The sequence below is a fragment of the Hakea prostrata genome, chromosome 3, assembly GCF_041222555.1.
Source record: "Hakea prostrata isolate BN-2017 chromosome 3, UWA_Hpros_2, whole genome shotgun sequence".
NCBI lineage: Eukaryota > Viridiplantae > Streptophyta > Magnoliopsida > Proteales > Proteaceae > Hakea > Hakea prostrata.
In genome coordinates, this window is record NC_142602.1 from 28,411,863 (window position 1) to 28,432,930 (window position 21,068).

The window sequence follows — 21,068 nt, forward strand, 5'->3', positions numbered from 1 at the left end:
AAATAGGAATATGGTACTGTTTGTACTGAGACCTTTTGTCCATGTTACTAAGATGAAAAATGGTCATGTACTCTCAGCTCTTTTAGTCATACATCAGTGAACAATTTTTGGCTGAAAGAGACTATTTGGATGCAGCCTCCTCCTAGTTTTCACATGATCGCTCTGTGGTGTCTAGAAAGAAATTTTTTTCATGGCTTGAACAGGCTCCTAGATCTTGGTTTGAATGTTTTCATCAGGTGATTCTTCAAAAGTTATCATAATTCTTCATTAACTTACATTTTCAAGAGGTGATTCCCAAAGAGTTCTCATGACTCCATAATTTACACAATCTTCTCTAGTAAATGACATTCTGCTTATGACACATGGATGATAATCTCATCACTGAAAATGATACAAAAGGTGATACCACTGATGGTTTTTCTGAGCACCTCCTTCAAATTGAAGGATTGGGTCATATCACATATTTTCTAAGCGGAGTGGCGCTCCAATCCATGGTTGTCATAGTGTCCGCCTAGGCGGCAAGGCAGTTTTTCAACTGCCTTGTTTTGAACCACTTCGATAACATGCAGCTTTTTTGCCACTTTTTCACCTAATTGCTACCACTTTGCCGCCTTGTGTACCTTATTGCCGCCTAAACGCCAAAACAGTTGTCTTTTTGACATTTTGTACATAATAATATTTTTTCACATTTTTTTTAAAAATCAAATTTTATTTTACAAAGCCGTATACGAACTTAATTGTTAGTCATTTCGGAATCGGAAATCAATGAATCATTAAATGGATAAGGCACTTATTTGGCATCACACTATCATAGAGGTAAGTAAACATGTAAAATTACTACTTTCATTTTCATACTTACAATTTGATATAGTTTATAGTCATATATTATGATGTTTGATGAGATGAACTTATGCTTGTGTTCTTTTTGGATACTTCATAATTATGATTCTTGAATGCTTGTTTTGAATGTGATTCTTGAATGTTTGTTTAGCTTATAATAGAAATTTATTAAAAGTAGTTGCATTGAAAAAATTTGACCCAATTGTTTTGGTTGCCTTATTGCTACCTAGGCGCCGCTTTGTCACCTAGGCAGATCCCCAACCGCTTTGGTCTCCTTGCAGCCTTGACAACCTTGCCCCAATCTAATCATACTTTTTTCTTGGTCTAGAGGTTCACCATTCCAATTGTGCTTACCTTATTAACCAACACAAATATACTCAGGACCTCATTAATTGGCTTACTTGATTAATGACAAGAAGATAGATACTCCTAGGGAAGTCAATTTAAATTGTAAAGTACTCTAAACAAGCTGGACATTCTTACTAGATAATTGATCGTGGGAAGTCTTAATGTACTCAGTGTGATTCGTCTTGTTATGGTTCGTGTTTGTCCATAGTGAAAGCTAGTCTGTATCTACTCCTTGCCAGTTACATTGCGCTGTTGTTTATTGTATTATTCACTATTTATAAAGTAGGCTGACACAGGGTTGTTTCTTCTCTTCTTCTTCATTGCTTCAGCTATGTGTTTATGCTCATGTGAATGCTGACTGAGTGGATCATCTAGACACTTGGTGCCAAGGCTAAAGTATTGATATTGGTAATCAAAGTGGACGGGTGATTCTAAGAAACATACCATATAGGAGAGATGCAAAATGAGTGAAGAATCCAACTAAAAATGATTTTTTTTGGGGTATGGATCTCTCTCTCTTGGGATGGATCTCTCTCTCTTGATTTTGTTCTTCAAGTTCCTGAGTTTCAGAGTAACTTCTAATCTATGAGCCACCAAAGAAAATCCTTGAATTGTTGTGTCATCTTTTTGTCCTCATTTTGTATTTCAGAATTTGGAGACCAAGAGGATTACTGGCAATGGATATGATATAAAGGGACTCTTAACTTTTTGACCAAAGAACATTCAACCCCACCTATAGTTTAGTATTATGTGTATGAGCTTAGTGATAATAGTTATGTTGACTCCCTGATGTGCCATCAATTTTACATCACCCTTCTTTTGGTGTTATGAAAACAAAACCTCCATTCCTTCCATATTTTCAGCATGAACCCGGCTTATTTGCCAAACATTGGTGTTCTCTTTAGCCTTATGATGCACAATTATCAAGGGTAGCCTAGCCGGGCACCTTGGCATCCAAGTGCTTAGTTGACCTGGGCACCTTGGATGCCTTACTGGCCTTATTGGTTTGGCATTTTATTTTAACCTTCTCCAATGCCTTGGTTCGGCTAGCACCTTGACAACGATGCTATCATGGTAGTAAATCTGGTGCTCTTTTTCATATTGTGCACCCAGATGTTGGGGACCCACTCCCACTACTCCTTTGTCTGGTTATCAATATTTTGTGTCATTTGTTGATGACTACTCCACTTGGAACTTTTTGAAGAAACAAAAGAGTGATGTCTACACTGCCTCCCAAAATTTCTACTAATTGACTCAATTTAGCACTCAAATTCAAATTGTTAATTTTGATGAAGGGATGGAGTATATGGCTGGTGGACTACGACAATTTTCTGTAGACCATAGTATTATTCATCTAGTTGCTTGTGTTGATCCCTCAACAAAATGGGCTAGCAGAGAGAAAATTTGCCATTTGCTGGATCTGGAAATCTCCTCTTGGGTATCCATGTGTACCTAAGACTTTTTGGTCTGACGCCCTTCTACTACAGCCTTTTTAAGCAATGGAAATGCTACTAACTTCTTGGCTCCAAATCCCCTTCGGAAACATTGTCTCCCAAACTTTTGCACTCTCCAATCCTCCCAAGGTGTCTGGGTGTGTTTGCTATGTCCATGTTATTAAATCTGCTAAGACTGAGCTTAATCCTAAAGCCCCTAAATGTATATTTCTTGGGTATTCTCCTATTCAAAGGTTTATAAGTGCTATCATCCCAGTTCGCGTTGATGCCTTCTTTCCGAAGACATAACCTTCTTTGAGGCTGTTCCCTTTTTATTCTTCTCTTTAGCATCCTCTTTAGGGAAGGTGGGAGAATAGTGAGAGTGAAGAGGCTGTTCATATCTCCTTCCTCCCACCTTTGCTTACTTTTCCATTTTTGACATTGGGAAACACAAAGGGGGGGTTATGTTGATATTAATGGTTCAAGTAGTAATTCTGGTAATGAGAAGGACTACCCACTTTGTTTACAAGAGAAAGAATGACAAGTCAACAAGCAAAGAGAGACCCACCAAGAGTCCTCTCTGGATCCACATCTTAATTCCTAAGATACATCCTCCTCAAGTGAGATCATTGATGCTGATTGGGTTAAGGCTTGGATGTTAATGTTGTGTACTGATGCTGATTGGGATAAGGCTTGGATGTTAATGTTGTGTATTTATGCTGATTGGGCTGAAACAATTTCTGATAAGCAATCTGCCTGTATTGCACATTTATGGGTGGTTAATATGGTCACATGCTTGATCAAGCACAGAGACAGAATTAAGAGTGTACAAACTCCTATGGTTAAGATGGATGATCCAAGAGCATGCTATGAAATATGGGTGAAATTTTGCTGAAACTAGGCAAATTTTTGGTGTGTATTGCCAAGTAGCAACCCAAAACTACCAGCAAAAACAACTTTCCCTAGTTGGGTGATATATCGCCTTTTAGTCCTTTTTTTCAGAGATTTATTGCACAATTCTTGCTATTTATGCCAAGCTTTAGTTGAACTTTCGCCTTATTTCGGCAATAGTTCAACTCGAGCATCTAGAGCTTCTCACTTCTGGGTTTTTTTTTTTTTTTTTTTTGGGGGGGGGGGGGTATTTTTGCTTCGATCTTCAACATCTAGCACTGCTTCTTGCATGATTCTTGCCGGTAATCACGTGCATCACGTCGATCAAGCGGCATTTCCCTCGATTCTTAGAGATCTTTATCTCAAAGGTAACCACTGTTCTCCAAACTTATTTTCACATAATGTTGCTGGATGGGTATGAATTTAAAGTATATTGAACACCATGGGCCAATTTACAAACCCACGGTGTCGGAATTTTTTTTCGCAAAGTAATTTTTTTTCGGCGTAAAAAATTGTAGTTTCCTACACTAAAAATGCAACATATTTACATGATATACGTCTTGTACATGGTGCAAATTTTGGTCGAAACTTACCAAGCAAAAACCGAAATCTCCAGAAACCTGGTACTTCTTTTGTAATTTTTACCCTAGGTTATGGACTTTATATGACCTCCATTTCATATAATTTCTTGCCTCTTACCTATTTAAAGCATAATAAACACAAAGGAACTAGTATTTTTCCCAAAAAAAAAACCATTGTCTTTAATGGCTTCTCTGGTGTTGGGGGAAGCCGTGAGGGCCATTATAGCTTCTTTCTCCGAATCTTCTCTTGCCCGTCCCTTCCTATTTCATGGTTTCAATTTGTTCGTTGAGGTTTCTTGCCTTTGATTGTCTCGCTTGCTTTGGGGGAAGCCGTGAGGGCCTTCATTGTTGATATCTCCGAATTTATTCCAACCCTGATTTGTTCCCTGCCCTTTCTCCCTTTGTTTCTCCTTCTCTTCCTTCTTGTTTCTGGGATTGGCTTCAAATACTCTAGAGTTCAGCCATTGACGGCTTCTCTGGCTTTGAGGAAAACCATGAATGCTATCGATCTTGAACTCTCAAATTATTTGGAGTCAAATCTGTTCTTAGTTCTTTATTACCCTTGCAATTGTGATGCTGCTGCACTAGTCCCTGTGCAAAGTATGGCTATGGATCTCTTGTGCTATGTATCAAGTTTGCCCTAAATTCTTGCTTGGCTCATTGTTGCTAGTTGGTCCATGTGCAAAGTATGGCTTTGGATCTCTTGTGCTATGTAACAAGTTTGCTATTATTAGTGCCCTTAAATTCTTGCTTGGCTCAATGCCTCTTAGGTTGCTTGTTAGTTGAGGCTTTTTCTTGCTATATCTCGTTTGTCGGTTGCTTGTTGTTCGTGTTATTGTATATTTTCTCTTTGGTAATGAATTATTTAATTATCCAAAAAAAAAAATGACTGGTTCCAACAAGCACAAACTGTGTTGCATACAGGCATAAAATCATCAGCATACATAAATTGTTTGATAGAATGGTTACACAAATACAACAAGTCAACAAAATACAATGACTAACTAGATCAAGAGATGGTGCTGCACATAGATTTAGTTGAAGCCCATATATCATGTATACATATGTATTTTGAAGTAATTTAGAATTTTTTTTTTAAGTAACAAATAATTAAAAAAAAAAAAGTTCAACACCACACACAATCATAAATCATAGTCCTAGACTAAACGTATATAATTTCAAAGCAATAGAAGATCATTTAAGGCATGAAGAAAACAAAAATAAAAAATGGGAAGTTTGGAACTGTTGGGTATTGCTTATGGTTCACATTCGATTGCTGCCAGAATTCCTTTGTAGTTGTTGTAGCTTAGGAGGTGTTTAAAGGCAAAGGAGTTGTGGAAATTGGGTGAAAATTAGATAGCAAATCAACAAAAACCAAGAAAAAACAAGTTGGAGTGTCGAAACTTGCAAAATTTATGTCGAAACCTATGATTTCGAAATCATGAAGGTTTCATTTCGATTTCCGAAAATGCAATGATTTCGATTGAAATTTATTCTATAGTCATGTATAGTGATGGAATAAACATGCGTGGAACTCCACAGGCCGATCTACGGTTTCCCGGAGTTGAAATATCTTTGCACCCAATAAATAAAATATTTATAAAAATAAAAATAATGATGGAAAAATAAGGAAAAAGGTTTTGAAAATTATGGAATAGCTAATGTATGTGTTTTTCAAGTCTGCCTATGTGGTTTCACCGCCAGTTTTAGTACGGGCAGCCTATTTTATTGTAAATTTTTTTTTTAAAAGTTCATTTTATATTTAAAAATAAATATGGGCAAGGGAAAAATTACTACCTAGGTACATGATTGCTTCTTTGTCTAAAGAAAATTATTTTGGAGTTGTTCACTGACTTATGCAATCATTTTCGATGCAACGATTATTATGCTGTTGGTGAGAGTCAGAGGGCAGGTGGTTTACAACCATAGTGTGGACAACAGGGTCAGGGACAGCCACAGAGACCAGCAACAAAAAGGAGGGTTGACCCAGTATAGCAATATTGTGTGGCTATTGATGGAAACAAGAACAAAACAAAATGTAATTTATGTGGGAAGAAGTTAAAGTTAAGTGGCATCAGCAAGTTCAAGGCTCACATCACCAAGTTCTAAGGATGTGGCCACATGCACAGAGGCCCATCCGGATGTAATGAAGGCAATCAAAGAGTTACGTCGAGATAAGGGGAAGAAGAAGGAGAAGTGGAGAGTGGACAAAGCACTAGATGATGCGGTGTAGGGTCTGTTATTATACATGGTTGATTTGATTCTGATCAGGATGTTGACATCGTTGAGGTGAGTAGACATCAAGAGGAGAGGGATTTGAGGTAGATGATGGCAAAGAGCAGAGCATCACACACTAACAAGATCAGGAGAGGGCCAAAGCTAGAGCAACAGGAGTTAATCCCTCTAAGGCTACAAGAGTTGGAGCATCTAGATCTGGGGCTAGAGCATTTGAATCTAGGGGAAGGGGTGGTATATATGGCACGTTTAGCAGATCACAGAGTTAAAGGCACTCCTCCAGCAAATCCAACACCATATGATTATCAATGCCATCGAGACCTGATCTTAGAACAGGATCCTATTGGGCCAAGCAGCCAAAGATAACAAGTTCCTTATGGGTAAAACGGTTAGAAGTGCAGTGGCAAAGTGAATGCTATACATTTCCATTCCAGCACATATAGTTCAATGTCTATATTAGAAGTATATGATAGATACTATTGTAGAGGCAGGTCTTGGATATGAGGGCCCCACCCCTCAAGAGTTAATGACCACCCACCTTAAAGAGGAGAAGGAGGAGTTGATGCAATATGCTGATAGTATGAGACCATTCTGGGATACATATGGATGCACCATTATGTCTAATGGATGAATTGGTTCAACAATCATCAACTTCGTGGTGTATTGTGATAGAAGGACAATATTCTTGAGATCGGTGGATGCTACAAGTAATATGAAAGACCACACATATTCCCTGACGTTGATGAGTTTACTTGAGTATCATCTCTTTTGGACACCCAGTGCAGCCCATTGTATCGACCTCATGTTGAAGGACATTGGGAAGATCAACATTGTCCATAATGCTGTGAAGAGGGTTAGATAGGTAATAAACTTCAGTTACAATCATAACACCGCTCTAGACATGATTAGGGGAACATATAGAGGTGAGTTGGTGCGACCCAGTCCAATGTTAGCCACGACTAATTTAGTCACCCTAAGCAGTATGCAAGAGAAGAAGTTAAGCTTGAGATCCATGTTTATATCGAAGAATTGGTTTGATTAGGTTGAATTCAGGTTAAATAATTAAATTATATACAATAATTTCATCTTACAAATTATTATACTATCTAATATCTACTAATTTAATGTGTTTGTTATAAACTCATAACTCAAGACCCCGAACAGGCGGAAGGCACAGGACATTGTTGCATTTGATGAGTTTTGGAGAAATGTGGGGATTGTGATGCAGACCTTAGAGCCCATCATTAAGGTCTTATGTATGATGGACTCCTCTTTGAGGGGGCCCACTATGCCCCACCTGTATGCAGCCCTTGAGCTTATGAAGGCAGCCATAAAGAGAAGAAACCCCAAAGACTGCCAGGGTTACCTAAAGATTGTTGATAGACGTTGGATTGATCATTTTATGTATTCGTTGCATCAGGTTGGTAAATAATTCACTCAACCCTAACTCTAATTGTGAGTTTGTGAATTATACAACATATTATCTCAACCCTAAATATCAGTATAGGAAACATTTGGGGTTGGACATGGACCAGCTCTATGCCATGATGCACGTGATTACAAAGTTGGAGCCGGACCCGATGCTCCAATCATTTTGCCACAACGAGGTGAGATAGCAAGGATGTTTAACTTAGGACTTGCATTTGATTTTTGAAAGAGTTTAGCTAACCATCATTACAAAAGATTGTAGATAAAGTTGTTTCAGGGACGCATTTGGGTCCTTTAGTCTAGAAGTTGCTATTAGGGGACGAGAAAACGCTGATCCATGTTAGATGCATTGTTATTATTATTACCTTTTACCGAGATTATATGTTAAGTTACTTAAGTATTAACTTAATGTTTTTGTGATAATGCAGCTGAGTGGTGGGTTCTTTATAGAAAGAGTGTAGTGAACCTCAAGAAACTGGCGATCAAGATCCTCTCCCAAACTTGCTCAACCTCTGGGTGTGAGAGGGACTGGAGCACATTTAGCATGATCCACTATAAGAGGAAGAGCAGGTTGGGGAGCCAACGCCTTAATGATCTAGTGTTTTTCCACTACAACATGAGGTTGAAGATACAGCACACCAAGGAACAAGTTGAGGGTAGGGTGCAGGATATCGACCTTAACGATATCTTCGAGGTGGATGTAAAGGATCAGGATCCCCTCACTCAATGGTTGATGGATAGGGGTGAGCCAGTGCCAGACCAGCCTGGAGGGAGGCCAAATCCAAAGCTTTCTCAAGCTGAGGGGGTTGATGGGGATGATTTTATGGCAGCTCAAGATGGGCATGCAAATGCACAGGACGCAGTTGGTACATTTGCGCTTTGCAAAGCAAATAAGATGTGATTCTCAGTTGAAATGTCTTTATCTGAATCTAGTTTTCAGTCGAAACTTTTTTTTTTATCTAAAATTGCATTGATGAGTTGGAGTAATGCTTGTTGGATGAGGATTGGATGATGGCACTAGGCACGCACGACGATAATCCAAATGACACAGTTGCTCCTAGTCCGGCTCAAAGGCATTCCTTTGATGATGATTATAATAATGGTGGTGATGATGAGGATCATAAAATTGGAGTTGATGGGGATGATGATGATGGTCATGGTGGTGGAGGATTTTAGGAGCATTTACCTGTTCGGCTGTTCCATTACAAGAGACACAGATGCCCCCCCCCCAAAGAGATATATCGGGAAGTCTTATTTCACACATGCCACCAAAGATCAGGATCATGGTGCTGAGTATCATCATGATCATACTACGACCTACAACCGAAAGGGGAAGGGCCAGGGGAAGCAACACAAGCATGGTTATGGTGATGACACCCGATCGTACGAATCGTACAAATTGTACCATTCTGTAGATCCGACAGACAACTAAGCAGGAGTGATGGGATCCATGAGCTTGGATGAGTCCATAGGCTCCACATCTACTTATGGGGCTTACGGTCCTTATGATGTCCCTCATAATCATGGACATGATGGTCTGCATATGTCTTTTAGGAGTTCGTACTATAGGCAGGGTGATGGATCCATGAGCTTGGATGAGTTTAGAGGCTCCACATCTACTTATGGGGCTTACAGTTATGGTCCTTATGGTGTCACTCCCAATCATGGACATAGTGGTACATGTATCCCTTCCGGTGGCAATTTCAGTGATTATGAGTTGGGCTCGTCCTCAAGAACAACCAAACTTGTGGAGGAATACTTCGGATATAGTACGTCACCACCATATGCACCAGCACCACCACATCCAACGGAACCTCTTCTGTATCCCCATTCTCATTACCCTCTGGATGGAACTATTCTTGCACTTTGTGATGACAGGACCTACAAAGGTGCAGTTTGTGACTACCTCGACAGCCATCAGCCTCATATGTCATGGGATCACTAAGTAAACTGGCATGACGAGATTATCATAGCGACACACTTGGTCCTAAGAGAGGGGATTGATCCACCAAGGCACAATACTTGGAATTGAGGTTATTCTTCTTTCGTATTCTACACCTGTATAGTTGTACTTCTTGTACATCATATATACTTGACTACTTGATTATTTAGTTGTGTAATGAATTTTAGTTGTCTTTTTCTTGCAAATAAATGAAGATCTCTGAATTTTCTTGCATCATTTGCATATTCACATTGGTTTAAACTAATGACCTAGACTTCCAGTTTTGCCCACATACAGCTTGGCATGTGCCGATTAAGAACACCACTTTAGGTGATATTTTAGGCCAAAATAGCACTCCATCTATGTTTATTGGCCTCAAATTAGGCTAGACACCAAAAACCAGCCAAAATAACCTCAAATACCCCTTGAAAATCCCACCAAGAAATTTCAATGATAAATTTAAAGAATTTATTTTCAAAGAAAATTTAGGGTGAATCTATCAAGTACTATCGATATTTCTTGATGTCGATATTAACTACTTTTTAAAGGAAATTTAGGGTAAATTTATATAGGAACTTTTATTGTTGAAATTAAGACGTGATAACCTTTTCTGATGTCTCCTCCACCACATACTCCAAAGGAGAATTAAATTCTATATTTAAAAAATAAACCTGAATATATGATGATAGAGCATAAAAGGAGGATTATCACGGACTCTTGCAATTGTCCCGTTGTGTGGGGGCGAAACTCCCACCAAAACCTTCCAGATTTGCCAAAATTTTGACGAAGAGCCGAGGTTTCAATGGTTTCACCAGGCAGCAAAACCCGACATTTTGCACCTTGTCCAAGTGTAAGATTTGATACTAATGTACCTGAGACTATTGTGATAACAAGGTTGCTATAAACATAACACGGTCTGTGCACATGATAGGACAAAACATATGGTGGATTAGCATTTCATCAAGGAGAAGATTGACTCTGGCTACATTTGTACTTTTTTTTGTTAAGAAAGTGACCAATGATATTTACCACGAGGCTCATCTCTCATCAGCTAGTACCTTGTTATGCCAGCTCGGAACGTATAACTTACTTTCAAGCTTGAAGCCTTGAAGGGCAGTTAGAATTCATGTAAATAAGGGTGTATAGCTTACTTTCAAGCTTAAAGCCTTGAAGGGCAGTTAGAATTCATGTAAATAATGGTGGCTTTAGGCACTAAGTTTAGCATATAGTTGTCTTATGTTGTATTTTTTTTCTGTTTTGCCTTTTACCTAAGGTAGCTGTAATCCTCCTTGCATTTCGGTAAATCAAATAGTAGAGAGGAAGGTACACTATTTCTTTTTTTTTTTCCCTTTTATTGGATGAATAAATTATCATTACCAAAACCCCAATAGGGAAGAAAATGAGAAATATATACAAGGTAAGGAGAAAATAAGAAGGGAGGGAAGGGGGGAGAAGCAGCAAACAATCAACAACGCGACTGCAAAGAAGAGCCAACATCCCTGTCAATAACAATAAGCATATCCCTAGGGTATCCAAAATAGAGAGTGAGGCAAAAGCTGAAGTCTAAAGGAGATATCAGAGTAGATGGCTTTTCAAATCATGTCCAAAGACCTAGAGTTGGAGGTCCACTTCAAAGAAGGTTACTCTCCAACCATAAGTGAGAGACAACAACTCTAGACACCAACTTACCAACAAGGTCACAAACTGTCAAATAGAAGGACCAGGGAAGCACTTCACCATCCATAACCAACCCCGAGCAAACCAAAATGAGAGCCTAGAGTGGGGCCAAATGGAGGACACAATTTCTTTCAAATGGAGCAAAAGGGGCAAGAGAGAAAAAGGTGATTCACATCTTTGGAAACATTCTAGCAAAGGAAATAGTTGGGATTGGTAGGGATATAGCAGCGGAGGAGGATACACTGGGTGGGGAGACAATAGTCAGGAGCTCTCAGACAATGAAAGCATGGCAAAGGGTGTGGCCTTTAAACCAAACTAGAGGGTCCTAGGGAAAATTTGGCAAGGGGAACAGGAAAGCTTCCAAGCAAAGGAAGAGGGGGAAGATGCCTGAAGAGGTGTGGAGCCAAGTAGGTTAGGGAAGAGGTGGGAGGGGAGAGAAACTCATACCTATGTGAGATTCAAAGGGCAGGGTAAAGGGGAGGGGACCAAGAACTATTGGAAATGAAATCAAAGAGTATAGTAGATTTAGGGATATAAGAGGCATAGACCATACAAGGACCCAAGAGTTTGTAAAGGAACCGAGAGGATGTCAATAGTTAAGCCATAAGGACGTGGTGGAGCCATTAGAGATCAGATGGAGGTGGAAAAAAGAGCAAGGGGTCTGAGGTGGAGAAGTTTCCTCTAAACGCAGGAGGGGTTCGGAGGGAGAGAGAGCGCGAGTCCACATAGAGTCATAGGCAAGGTAAACAAGCAAATGGCGATATCATGGTGGTGGTTTGATTCTTTTGACTGTGAATCACACAATCAGATATACATTGAATACTAATCCATGATCACTGTTTAAATTACATAATTTGATCATGAATAGCCCCTTTGGTGGAGAAGCCGTTGGTCGTATCCCAACCCTTGGTTGTGCTGTCAACCAGTGTGAGAAAGGTAACACGCAAATGCGCCTTTTGATAGTCATGTCCCGTTATCTTAAAAGCAAAAATAGTTCTGTCCAACCAGCATTAATTTGAATGGGAATGTGAAAAAAGGATAATGTAAATATATATTGTTTATATATATTTACATTGTCATATAATATGGTTATATTTAATACCATTATAATTTCTCCAAAAAAAAAATTAAGAGAAAGAGAATGAAGAAAACAAAGCAAAAGTACAAATAAAATGTTCTTCCAATTCCATTAATATTTAAATAAATTAGAAATCAGTTAACTAAATACTTGTTAGATATTAGTATAATTTAATTAGTACTTTAATCCATATAATTAATATTATTAATAAAAATCTTCACTTACTATTTCAATCATTACCTATCCTTTATGCATACAAATTGGGGAGGGATTTTATCTTTTCGAATTAAGATTCAAAAGGGAAAAAAATAGTTACTTTATATTTATATTGTTTCTCTTGAATTAGATATCACAGATTAGACATTAAATTTTGATTGTTCATCTTGAACCATTCATGTCCGTGGTGAATTTGGTTTTTTTCAAGACATTGCTATTGAAAGGACCCCTTGAATCACGATCTTACTCTTCCCATATCAAAGATAAACACAGCAATCTATCGATATCTACAGACTTCAGATAGAGGAAATTGCAACAGAATACTATTCATTTCATTGCAAACAGTTTGATTATCAAGAGAATAGATACAACTCTATTTCTATTCACTGATAGATCAGTTCTTGGAATAAGAAAATTACATAACTAATTTGTAGCAGATAGTCCTCACAGACCCACTGCTATCCCTGAGAGTTTCCCCTCTCTCCAGCAAGCTCTGCTTGCAACTTCTCAGTTTCTCCTCCCCTCTTCTCTCCTCTCCCATTCCCCCTTTCATACTCCCCTTCACGTAACAAACTCTAACAGATTTTTACTCTTCTATCCAATCGTCTACTGCCAGCTGGGGTGTCTGCTCTGCAGCTCTGGCTACAGCAGACTCATGGTTATTGTCCAATAATGAGTTGCCACCTGTCCCTTCCCCTGCTTCAGATGCTAGTGGTGCTACGTTCTCTCATGGCCCTGCTATAACATGCTGCTTTCCCTTGTTTGCCCTTCCGTTTGTATACTTGAATAACAGGGGCTTATCAGCTATTCTTGTGATTCTAAATTTATCTTAAAGGCAAGTGAAAATCCCACATTATATCTACAAGTTTGAATCATTGTGTTTTATTTTAATCTAAACTGCATTACATATTTTCTCAACTATTAAGTATATGTAATTTAGATTTTGACATAATATTTGTAGATATATGAATGAATTAAGATGTCCTAATTGTTTTGCCATGATAATTGAAAATTTATTTCTATCATTAATATAAAGATTGAAAATGATATTGCATGAATTTCATATTTGATGTGATGATACATTATCGAGACGGATATATAAATTTTCCATGCATCATGGTCCAATAATGAATTGGATGGGTTGACAAAGCCGTGTAACGTGGGCAAGCCACCACATAAGGGCATGGATCAACTTACATCCTGATGTAAATCCCAAATGTAGGGTTTGTCTTCAAGATCAGTTCATGTGAACCAGCAGTAAAACAGGGTTTTACTAACCCTACAGTTGTGGTGTAGGGTTGCCTTTGATTGATTCTAGGTTTGTGGATATGGTAAACAAGAGTCAGGTATGATTTAGAAGCCAGGGTCTGATGAATCTCAAATCTGAACCTTGCTGTATTTTAAATTCAGAATCGAAATTTTCAGGTCTCGGGTTACGGTTTAGAAGCTAGGGTTTGATGAATCTCAAATCTGAACCTTGCTGTATTTTAAATTTAGAATTGAAATTTCAGGTCTAGGGTTTAGGAAGATTAGGTTTCTTAGAATTTAGGGTTTGAGAATGGGGTGGCTAGGGTTAGGGTTAAGGTCGAAGGTAACAAAGGGTTTGGGGATGATAATTATAAAAGGAAATAGGATTTTTGTGAAGGGTTTGAAAGTTTCAAGTAAAAGAAGGCTATGGTTTCTAGGGTTTTTGGGAATTTCAGGAAGCAAAAGAATTAGGGTTTAGACTAGGGGTTGGTTGGTCCAATTGGGCAGAAATTGAGAGAGAAGGTCACTAGGTTTGAGAGGAAAAGATCCCTACAGTTTGGGACAGATCTAACGGTTGGAGTGTCATAGATTTGACCTTGAATTTGAGGTCTTTAAAAAAGTCCGAAAATTAATTTTAGGTCTTTAGAGAAGTCCTAAAATTCCAGAAGAAAAAAAATATATGCAGATCAGTGTTTAGGGGAAGAAGAAAGGATTCAGCTTTCCTAAGGTTTAAGGGGATGGTTAGGACTAAGGTTAGGATCGAAAACTAGGGGAGGGAAGGGGTGAGGTTCCGAAAAAGGAATGGGATTTAGGTAGGAGGTTTGTCGGATCTAGGGTATATGGTTTAGTGAAGAACTAGGACTGCTGCAAGACGCCGGGGGGAGGGGGATGGAGGCTGTGATGGGGTGGAGGATTGGGATTTAGGAAAACTAGGTTTTGGGGATGGGAGGGTTGACACAGGCAAGGGGCAAGGTGAAGAAGAGGGGCTGCAGTTGGGAAGGAGTAGAAGAATAGGGGCTGGGGTGGGGAGCATGCACTCATTGTTAGGGAGAGAGGGAGTTTAAAACTTGCAGCAAATCAAGCACAACAGCAACCACAGGCTTCCTTCCTCAGGAAACCATGACTCCACTAGTTCACCTTCGAATCTTAAGTTTATTCATCAACCAAGTCTGTCCTTAGCCTTACATAATGCACTCATACAAGGACTCAACATTAGAAGGTGAACCAGACTAGGACCTCTACTTGGACTCAAATTGGAAAGTAAACAAACTAAGACTCCTAAATAAAAATGCAAACACATAAGGACTTCTAATTTAAGAAGGAATTCCTTTAAAGATGGGACTCCAACTTAGAAACCCAAAACAAAGGACTTCTACTTTTCTTATGACTCCCACTCTACTAAGAATGCTCAAAAATCTCATCCTAGGATGATTCAAATTACAAAACAAGAGTGGGATTTGACTCCTTGCATAAGTTGGAATACAACTAAGAGAGTCCCTCTCTAATTGGGACTCCTAACTTGACTAGGACTCTTTCATAATTAGTTAAAGGCTAACTCAAATATCAAAATAAGAGTAGGACTACAATTCTAATAAAATTCTGGTTCTACTTAAGTCACACTGGGTTGGACTAAGGGCACCCAAAATGACCAAAACGTCGCTATTTTGGCCGAACTTCTCTGGGTGGCTAGCAGCATGGTAGAAGATCTCGCTCGAGAGCGAGATCCCGCCACCCTCAAAAACCGAGATCTCGACTAAGATGGCGAGATCTAGGTCGAGATGTGTTTTTTTGGCATCAACTCGGTGACCCATCTTGGTGGGTTTTAGGGTCCCAGTTGGATTGAAACTTGGTATTTAGCCTATTTAAGGCCTTTTGAATACACTACTGGTCTTGCATTTGTGAAAAAACAACCCTAAGTATGATTTATAAGTCTACCCATAGTGTGAAACCAAAATGTTGTAGGATTGAAGAATGCAAGGTTATCCATGTAATATAGAACCTTTAAGGCATATATATGAAAAACAAGTGTATCAAATACATCAAATAACTTAAGCGTCATCAAAATTCCATCCATATGACTATATGAGTATCACAATCTCAACTCTCGAAAATAGAATAATAAAATTATACAACCATTAGAAGTTCTATATAAGTCATTAATTCATAAGTTCATAAGGCATAACAGGGAGCTCATAGGGTCTTCTGGTAGGTAGTCCGCACTTCACGGCAGTCTATTCACCGAGCCTCCCCGAGACGTGCCCGGCCCATCATGATGAACCACCTTCCCATTCCAACGTCCGCCCTGGGCCGCCATTGCCCGCGTTGCCCCGCGGTGCTGCCCCGTGCGCCCCTCGGGCCGAGGTGGGCCGTGCGTGGGCGTTGTGCTCCCGGCAAGCAAGGAATGATTGATTATCCTTTGGTGTTGTTGATATGCTAAGAGTAGTTGCAAGTGAAAATTTATCTGAAATCCACACAAAAATTTGGCAAAAATTGAGAGTTCCAGCGAGATATGGTGAGATCTGGGGCGAGATATAGCAAGATCTGCAAGATCTCGAGCGAGATATCCCATTCGCAGAACTCGACTCTCATCTCGTCTCGATTAACCAAAAAAATGAGATATCTCGCGAGATCTCCCACCATGGCTGGCAGGGCCGCAAGGTACTAGTAACCTCCCCAGACCTTCTTTGGGTGATCCATCACATCTCCCATATTGGGAAAAACCCATGGTACTAATGGAGGGACCAAGACACATATCGAGGTTCTGTAACGCACACATGCCATGTAACGGCATGGGGTATGATACTATGATCTATTGAACCCAAAGAAATTGGTGAAACTAAGATTAAGGAACAATAGACATGTCAAGGTTGTGTGACGTGCACAGACCATGTAACAGCATGGGGCATCATATTGGGTCCAAATAAAATGAAAGAAATAATGTTTACATGAATATATGGTCATTATTTTTCGGTATCTACTTTTATCTTTTGTATTATTTTAAAACAATGTTTCAAACTCATATGATATCTTGTTGGATTTGATCTTGCTAAGTTTATTGAAACTTACCCCCGATATTTTCCCCCAAATGATTAATATAAAGAGCATGACATTGAGAGATTAGTTCATGAGATGGAGGAAACCCTCTCTATTAATGAACCTTGACCATTTAATGATTTCTAAGAATTTAGAGAATATTTCTTATTTACTCTCAAATGATTATGTAATCAATCATTGAATGTTTTCTCTGAGAAAATGAAATATTTTTAACTTTTAGTTCATTTTGGAAATTCTAGAATAATGGAAATGTTTCAGTTTATTGATATTAAAAGAAAAAATTCACTGATTAATACTCTGTATAATTTGGCTGTAATATTATGAATTTTACTGATTCATTCCATCTCAACAGGTCACTACCTAAGTGAAACTGATTCTTGGACCGATTAATGGCCTTATTTCCCATATTGGAAAGCAAAGCACTATACATCCATCCATTATAAAGGATATATGGGATACTTCCCATGTGAATAAAGCTAAAATGGGTGATAGATTTAGAAAATCATCCTCAACCCTGTTTCTTAATTTGGTTTAGCTACAAGGACTTCAGTTCCAATGAATTGCTTGGGAAAGTATTGACATATTTTCCAAGTCAGACCACACCCCAATGGTCACTCTTGATTTCATATGTATGCCTTCTACCCATAAATGGAAATCACCATCATCCAATTAATTACAGATTTTCTCCAATTATTAGACCAACAATAAGGCATAGCCCACAAAGAAGGTTCAATATCAAACCATTGCCTAACTTAATGCAATAATCATAAGCTAAGGTTCTTTATCCAATAATCATAAGCAAAGATTTTTTTATCTCAAGATTTTGAAAAAATTATTGCAATCCAATAATCATAAGTTCATAACAAAAGGTTTTTAAGTAAGAGGATACCGAATGTAAAATTCTCCTCATGGCAAATGAATTATCGGTCAAAAGTTTTTGTACGACATAAGGATAGGCAGATTCAAATGTCTTGAAACCTTCATCTGTAGCTAAAGCCAATCCTGAAAAGCCAATAGATGAAATAAGAATACCAACTGAAATCATGAGCCTTAAGTAAGCGGCAAACATGAGAAAACAAGAGTGGAATAATTGTAATCTAAAGATTAAGTGCGAATTTTAATTTAAAGATTAAATGCTAAGGAGAAGATCACATAGAGTTTGTGCAGAATATCAAACTTTTCTTGCAAAACATGATATATATTGTAGAAAAAATACATGTTCTAGGAACAATGCATCCTTATTTGACGGTCATGCCGGTATCAATTAGGTTCACTCTCATAAAACTAGTTACCTCCATACCAGATAGGGAATACAGCTGCCTGGTTTTTGAGGTTTAAGTACAAGATTCAAATTTTCAATCATAAAGAGAAATTTACAAAAAAAATTAAGTTTCGAACTGGCTTAAAATGGAAAACCATTTTACAAAAATTTAACTGAATTTTCAATCAAAATGCAAAAATGGCTGAAAAATATCAGTTGTTTCAGTACAAATGTTACATTTTCCAGTAATATACCCAGTACATAGATTCTGTTTTCGATTGCCCAGGGTGCAGGCAAGTACTTTTGCATGCTCCTAAGTCTGGGCTGACAATGAGAATGCACACAAGAGCATCAGCATAGATGTTTTTGACTGCATGGGTTAGGGAATTACTTCTGTGAACTCCTATGTCTGGGGTCAAGAGCAACCTACGTTGATGCTCTTGCATGCACACTCATTGGCCCCCCACATCGGTGTATATATGTCTTGCCTGCATTTGAAATGAAACTTCTGTGAAGCAGCCTCAATAACTACAGTTTTGCTTAGGCTTCTCCAAAACCAGATGAATTGCTCCAATTTCAAAAGACATATTAGATCTGGTACCTGTGAAATAAATGAGTTTTATTGGTAACCTCCTATACTGATTTTTTTTCTGCAAGCACATTTTAGTCAGAATCTCCTAGTTGAGGATCCATAAAAATATTACAGGCTTACAACCTAACATCCGCATCTCAGAAGATCAAGACACAAACTCTCTTGAGACATCTTCTGACCTTCCCTACTGAGACCTTTCATCTAGAAATGTTGCATGGTTGTAAAAGTGATTCAAGGGGGTGGAAGGGTGTTTAGCGCTTAGGTGACAAGGCATCTGTCCAGGCAACCACACTTCTCAACTGCAATTAAGTTTTTCCCTCCTTAAGATTATTTAGTATGTTATAGTATATACTATTAACTATTGCTTCACCTAAAAGTAGGGATGTAAATGGATCTTGTGAACAACTAATTATTGTAAGGGGCATGATCCTTGCATTCCATGGGGGTGCAGATAGGTCATGCACATTCCCATTGTTCCCTTCATTAGTTTCTTTCTTACTTTAGTTTGTTTCTGTTTTTTGTATTGGTGCTTGAATGTCAAGCAAGTCTAGTTTCGGAATGCAATATTTGTTTCCTTTTTCAGTACCTGTGAACAAACTGGAAGATACTTGAATATCTCTCTAATCTGGAAGATATATGAAGATCCTTTCTAGTCTGGAACTTTCAGCTATATAATATACAACTAAGGGGGAGAATTGTATCTCGAGCAACTCTCCATTCCCTCTCCATCTTTACTTCTTCTCCACCACTTCACTCTTTTATACAGTTGCTGTTCTCAAAGTCGACTTTTGTTACATGGTACCAGAGCAGTGATTACAGATCCTGTTCTGAATTAGAAAGTTGCTGGTTCAAGAGTCGTCTCTGAGGATATACGGAATGCTGCCTATCTACTACTGTGTGCCAAGTCATTTGTGTTATAAGCATGAACTAGACCTTCTTCTAAACAAGGGTATGAAGGTTTGAAGATCCTAATTACATAAAGCACATGTCAGTGTTTCAGACTATCTGAATATCTTGCCTGCAATCCGTTCTCACCCTCCAGAATTTCTTGAAGGTTAATTCTTGTCTCATTGATCCAGCTGATGTTCTTCATATTTGGGGGTTTATTTTCTGCTGAACCAGGTTGAAGACATTGTTGGTTTACATCTGTTTGAATCTGTGACTAGAAGAGGAAGATCTCTAGTACAACTGGGCATGGCTACTAATTTTTTACCTGAAACCAGAACTCGTCTTCGATTTTACTATTTGGTTTATTGATTACTTGCTGAATACTGAACCACCTATTGGTCTTGATTTTATTTCTGATAGAACTCATCATTGTCTCTGCCATCACAATTTTGTGATCTATTTGATGAAGCATTGAAGTGGAAACCTATTCTTCAGATCCTGCTTTGTTCCTTTTTATGGAACACCCCACCCCCCCCCCCCCCCCCCCAAAAAAAAAAAAAAGAGCCTTGTTTATGTCTCCATTGCGCCAAAAAAATCCCTGTTGCAAGTTGAAGTTCTCTGTAGGTGCTAGGTGAGTTTAAAGGTTGAAGATAAATCTTCAATCGTGATCAACCCTTTTTTCTATCCCTTACTTTCCCAACATTACCTTCTTTCTTTTTAACATAGAATTTTATCATACCCCTTTAGATACTCTAACTTCCAAGCTTGCCCTTATTAATATTTGAAATCCCAATTCCTCCATTCTTAACATATTTCAGATTTTATAATATGTATCCTTCTTATTTACCTACATGTCCCTGTTTCTTGTTATTACACCAAAGTCCCTGATTCTGAAATTTTACTAAAAACTAAACCCATCATCATATTATATTCCAGCATTCTCCCTTGACTTTTTTAAATATTATTCTTGGCTGTCACTGCTATTTTGACATACTTCTTCACTAGGTACAATGATATCAATTTGGGGATCCAATTTTTTGAAGTTAGGCACATGTGTCCACATTATGGCTACCATGAGGAGAGATTGGAAGTTATCACTTGGGATCTAATTACTTGTTGATCATTTTTACCATGAAGAGGTGCATTAGAAATTACTAAAATCTGTTTACAATGCTACTTTTGTAGTTTTATTTTGTCCACGTGTAAAGCTACATGTGAGAGGGAGATTGGACACTTATTACATCTGCTCAAGACTATTATCCTAAGCTGGTATTCTACAGCCATTGCAACTACCTACTTGGTCTATAATAACTCAGACTATCTTTTACCTACTTGGTCTGCAATACCCCATACTAT

The 21,068-nt window shown here is 38.4% G+C and overlaps 1 protein-coding gene across 2 annotated transcripts in view; it reads right to left on the reverse strand.

Annotated features, from left to right (window-relative positions):
- ATATH8 (Protein kinase superfamily protein) overlaps nt 1-21,068 on the reverse strand; it is a 42,724-nt gene that overhangs the window by 3,987 nt on the left and 17,669 nt on the right. For both annotated transcript variants that reach the window (XM_089150192.1, XM_089150194.1), the window contains exon 13: nt 17,861-17,973. In XM_089150192.1, coding sequence (XP_089006318.1) covers nt 17,861-17,973 — 113 coding nt within the window. The remainder of the gene's footprint in view (nt 1-17,860; nt 17,974-21,068) is intronic.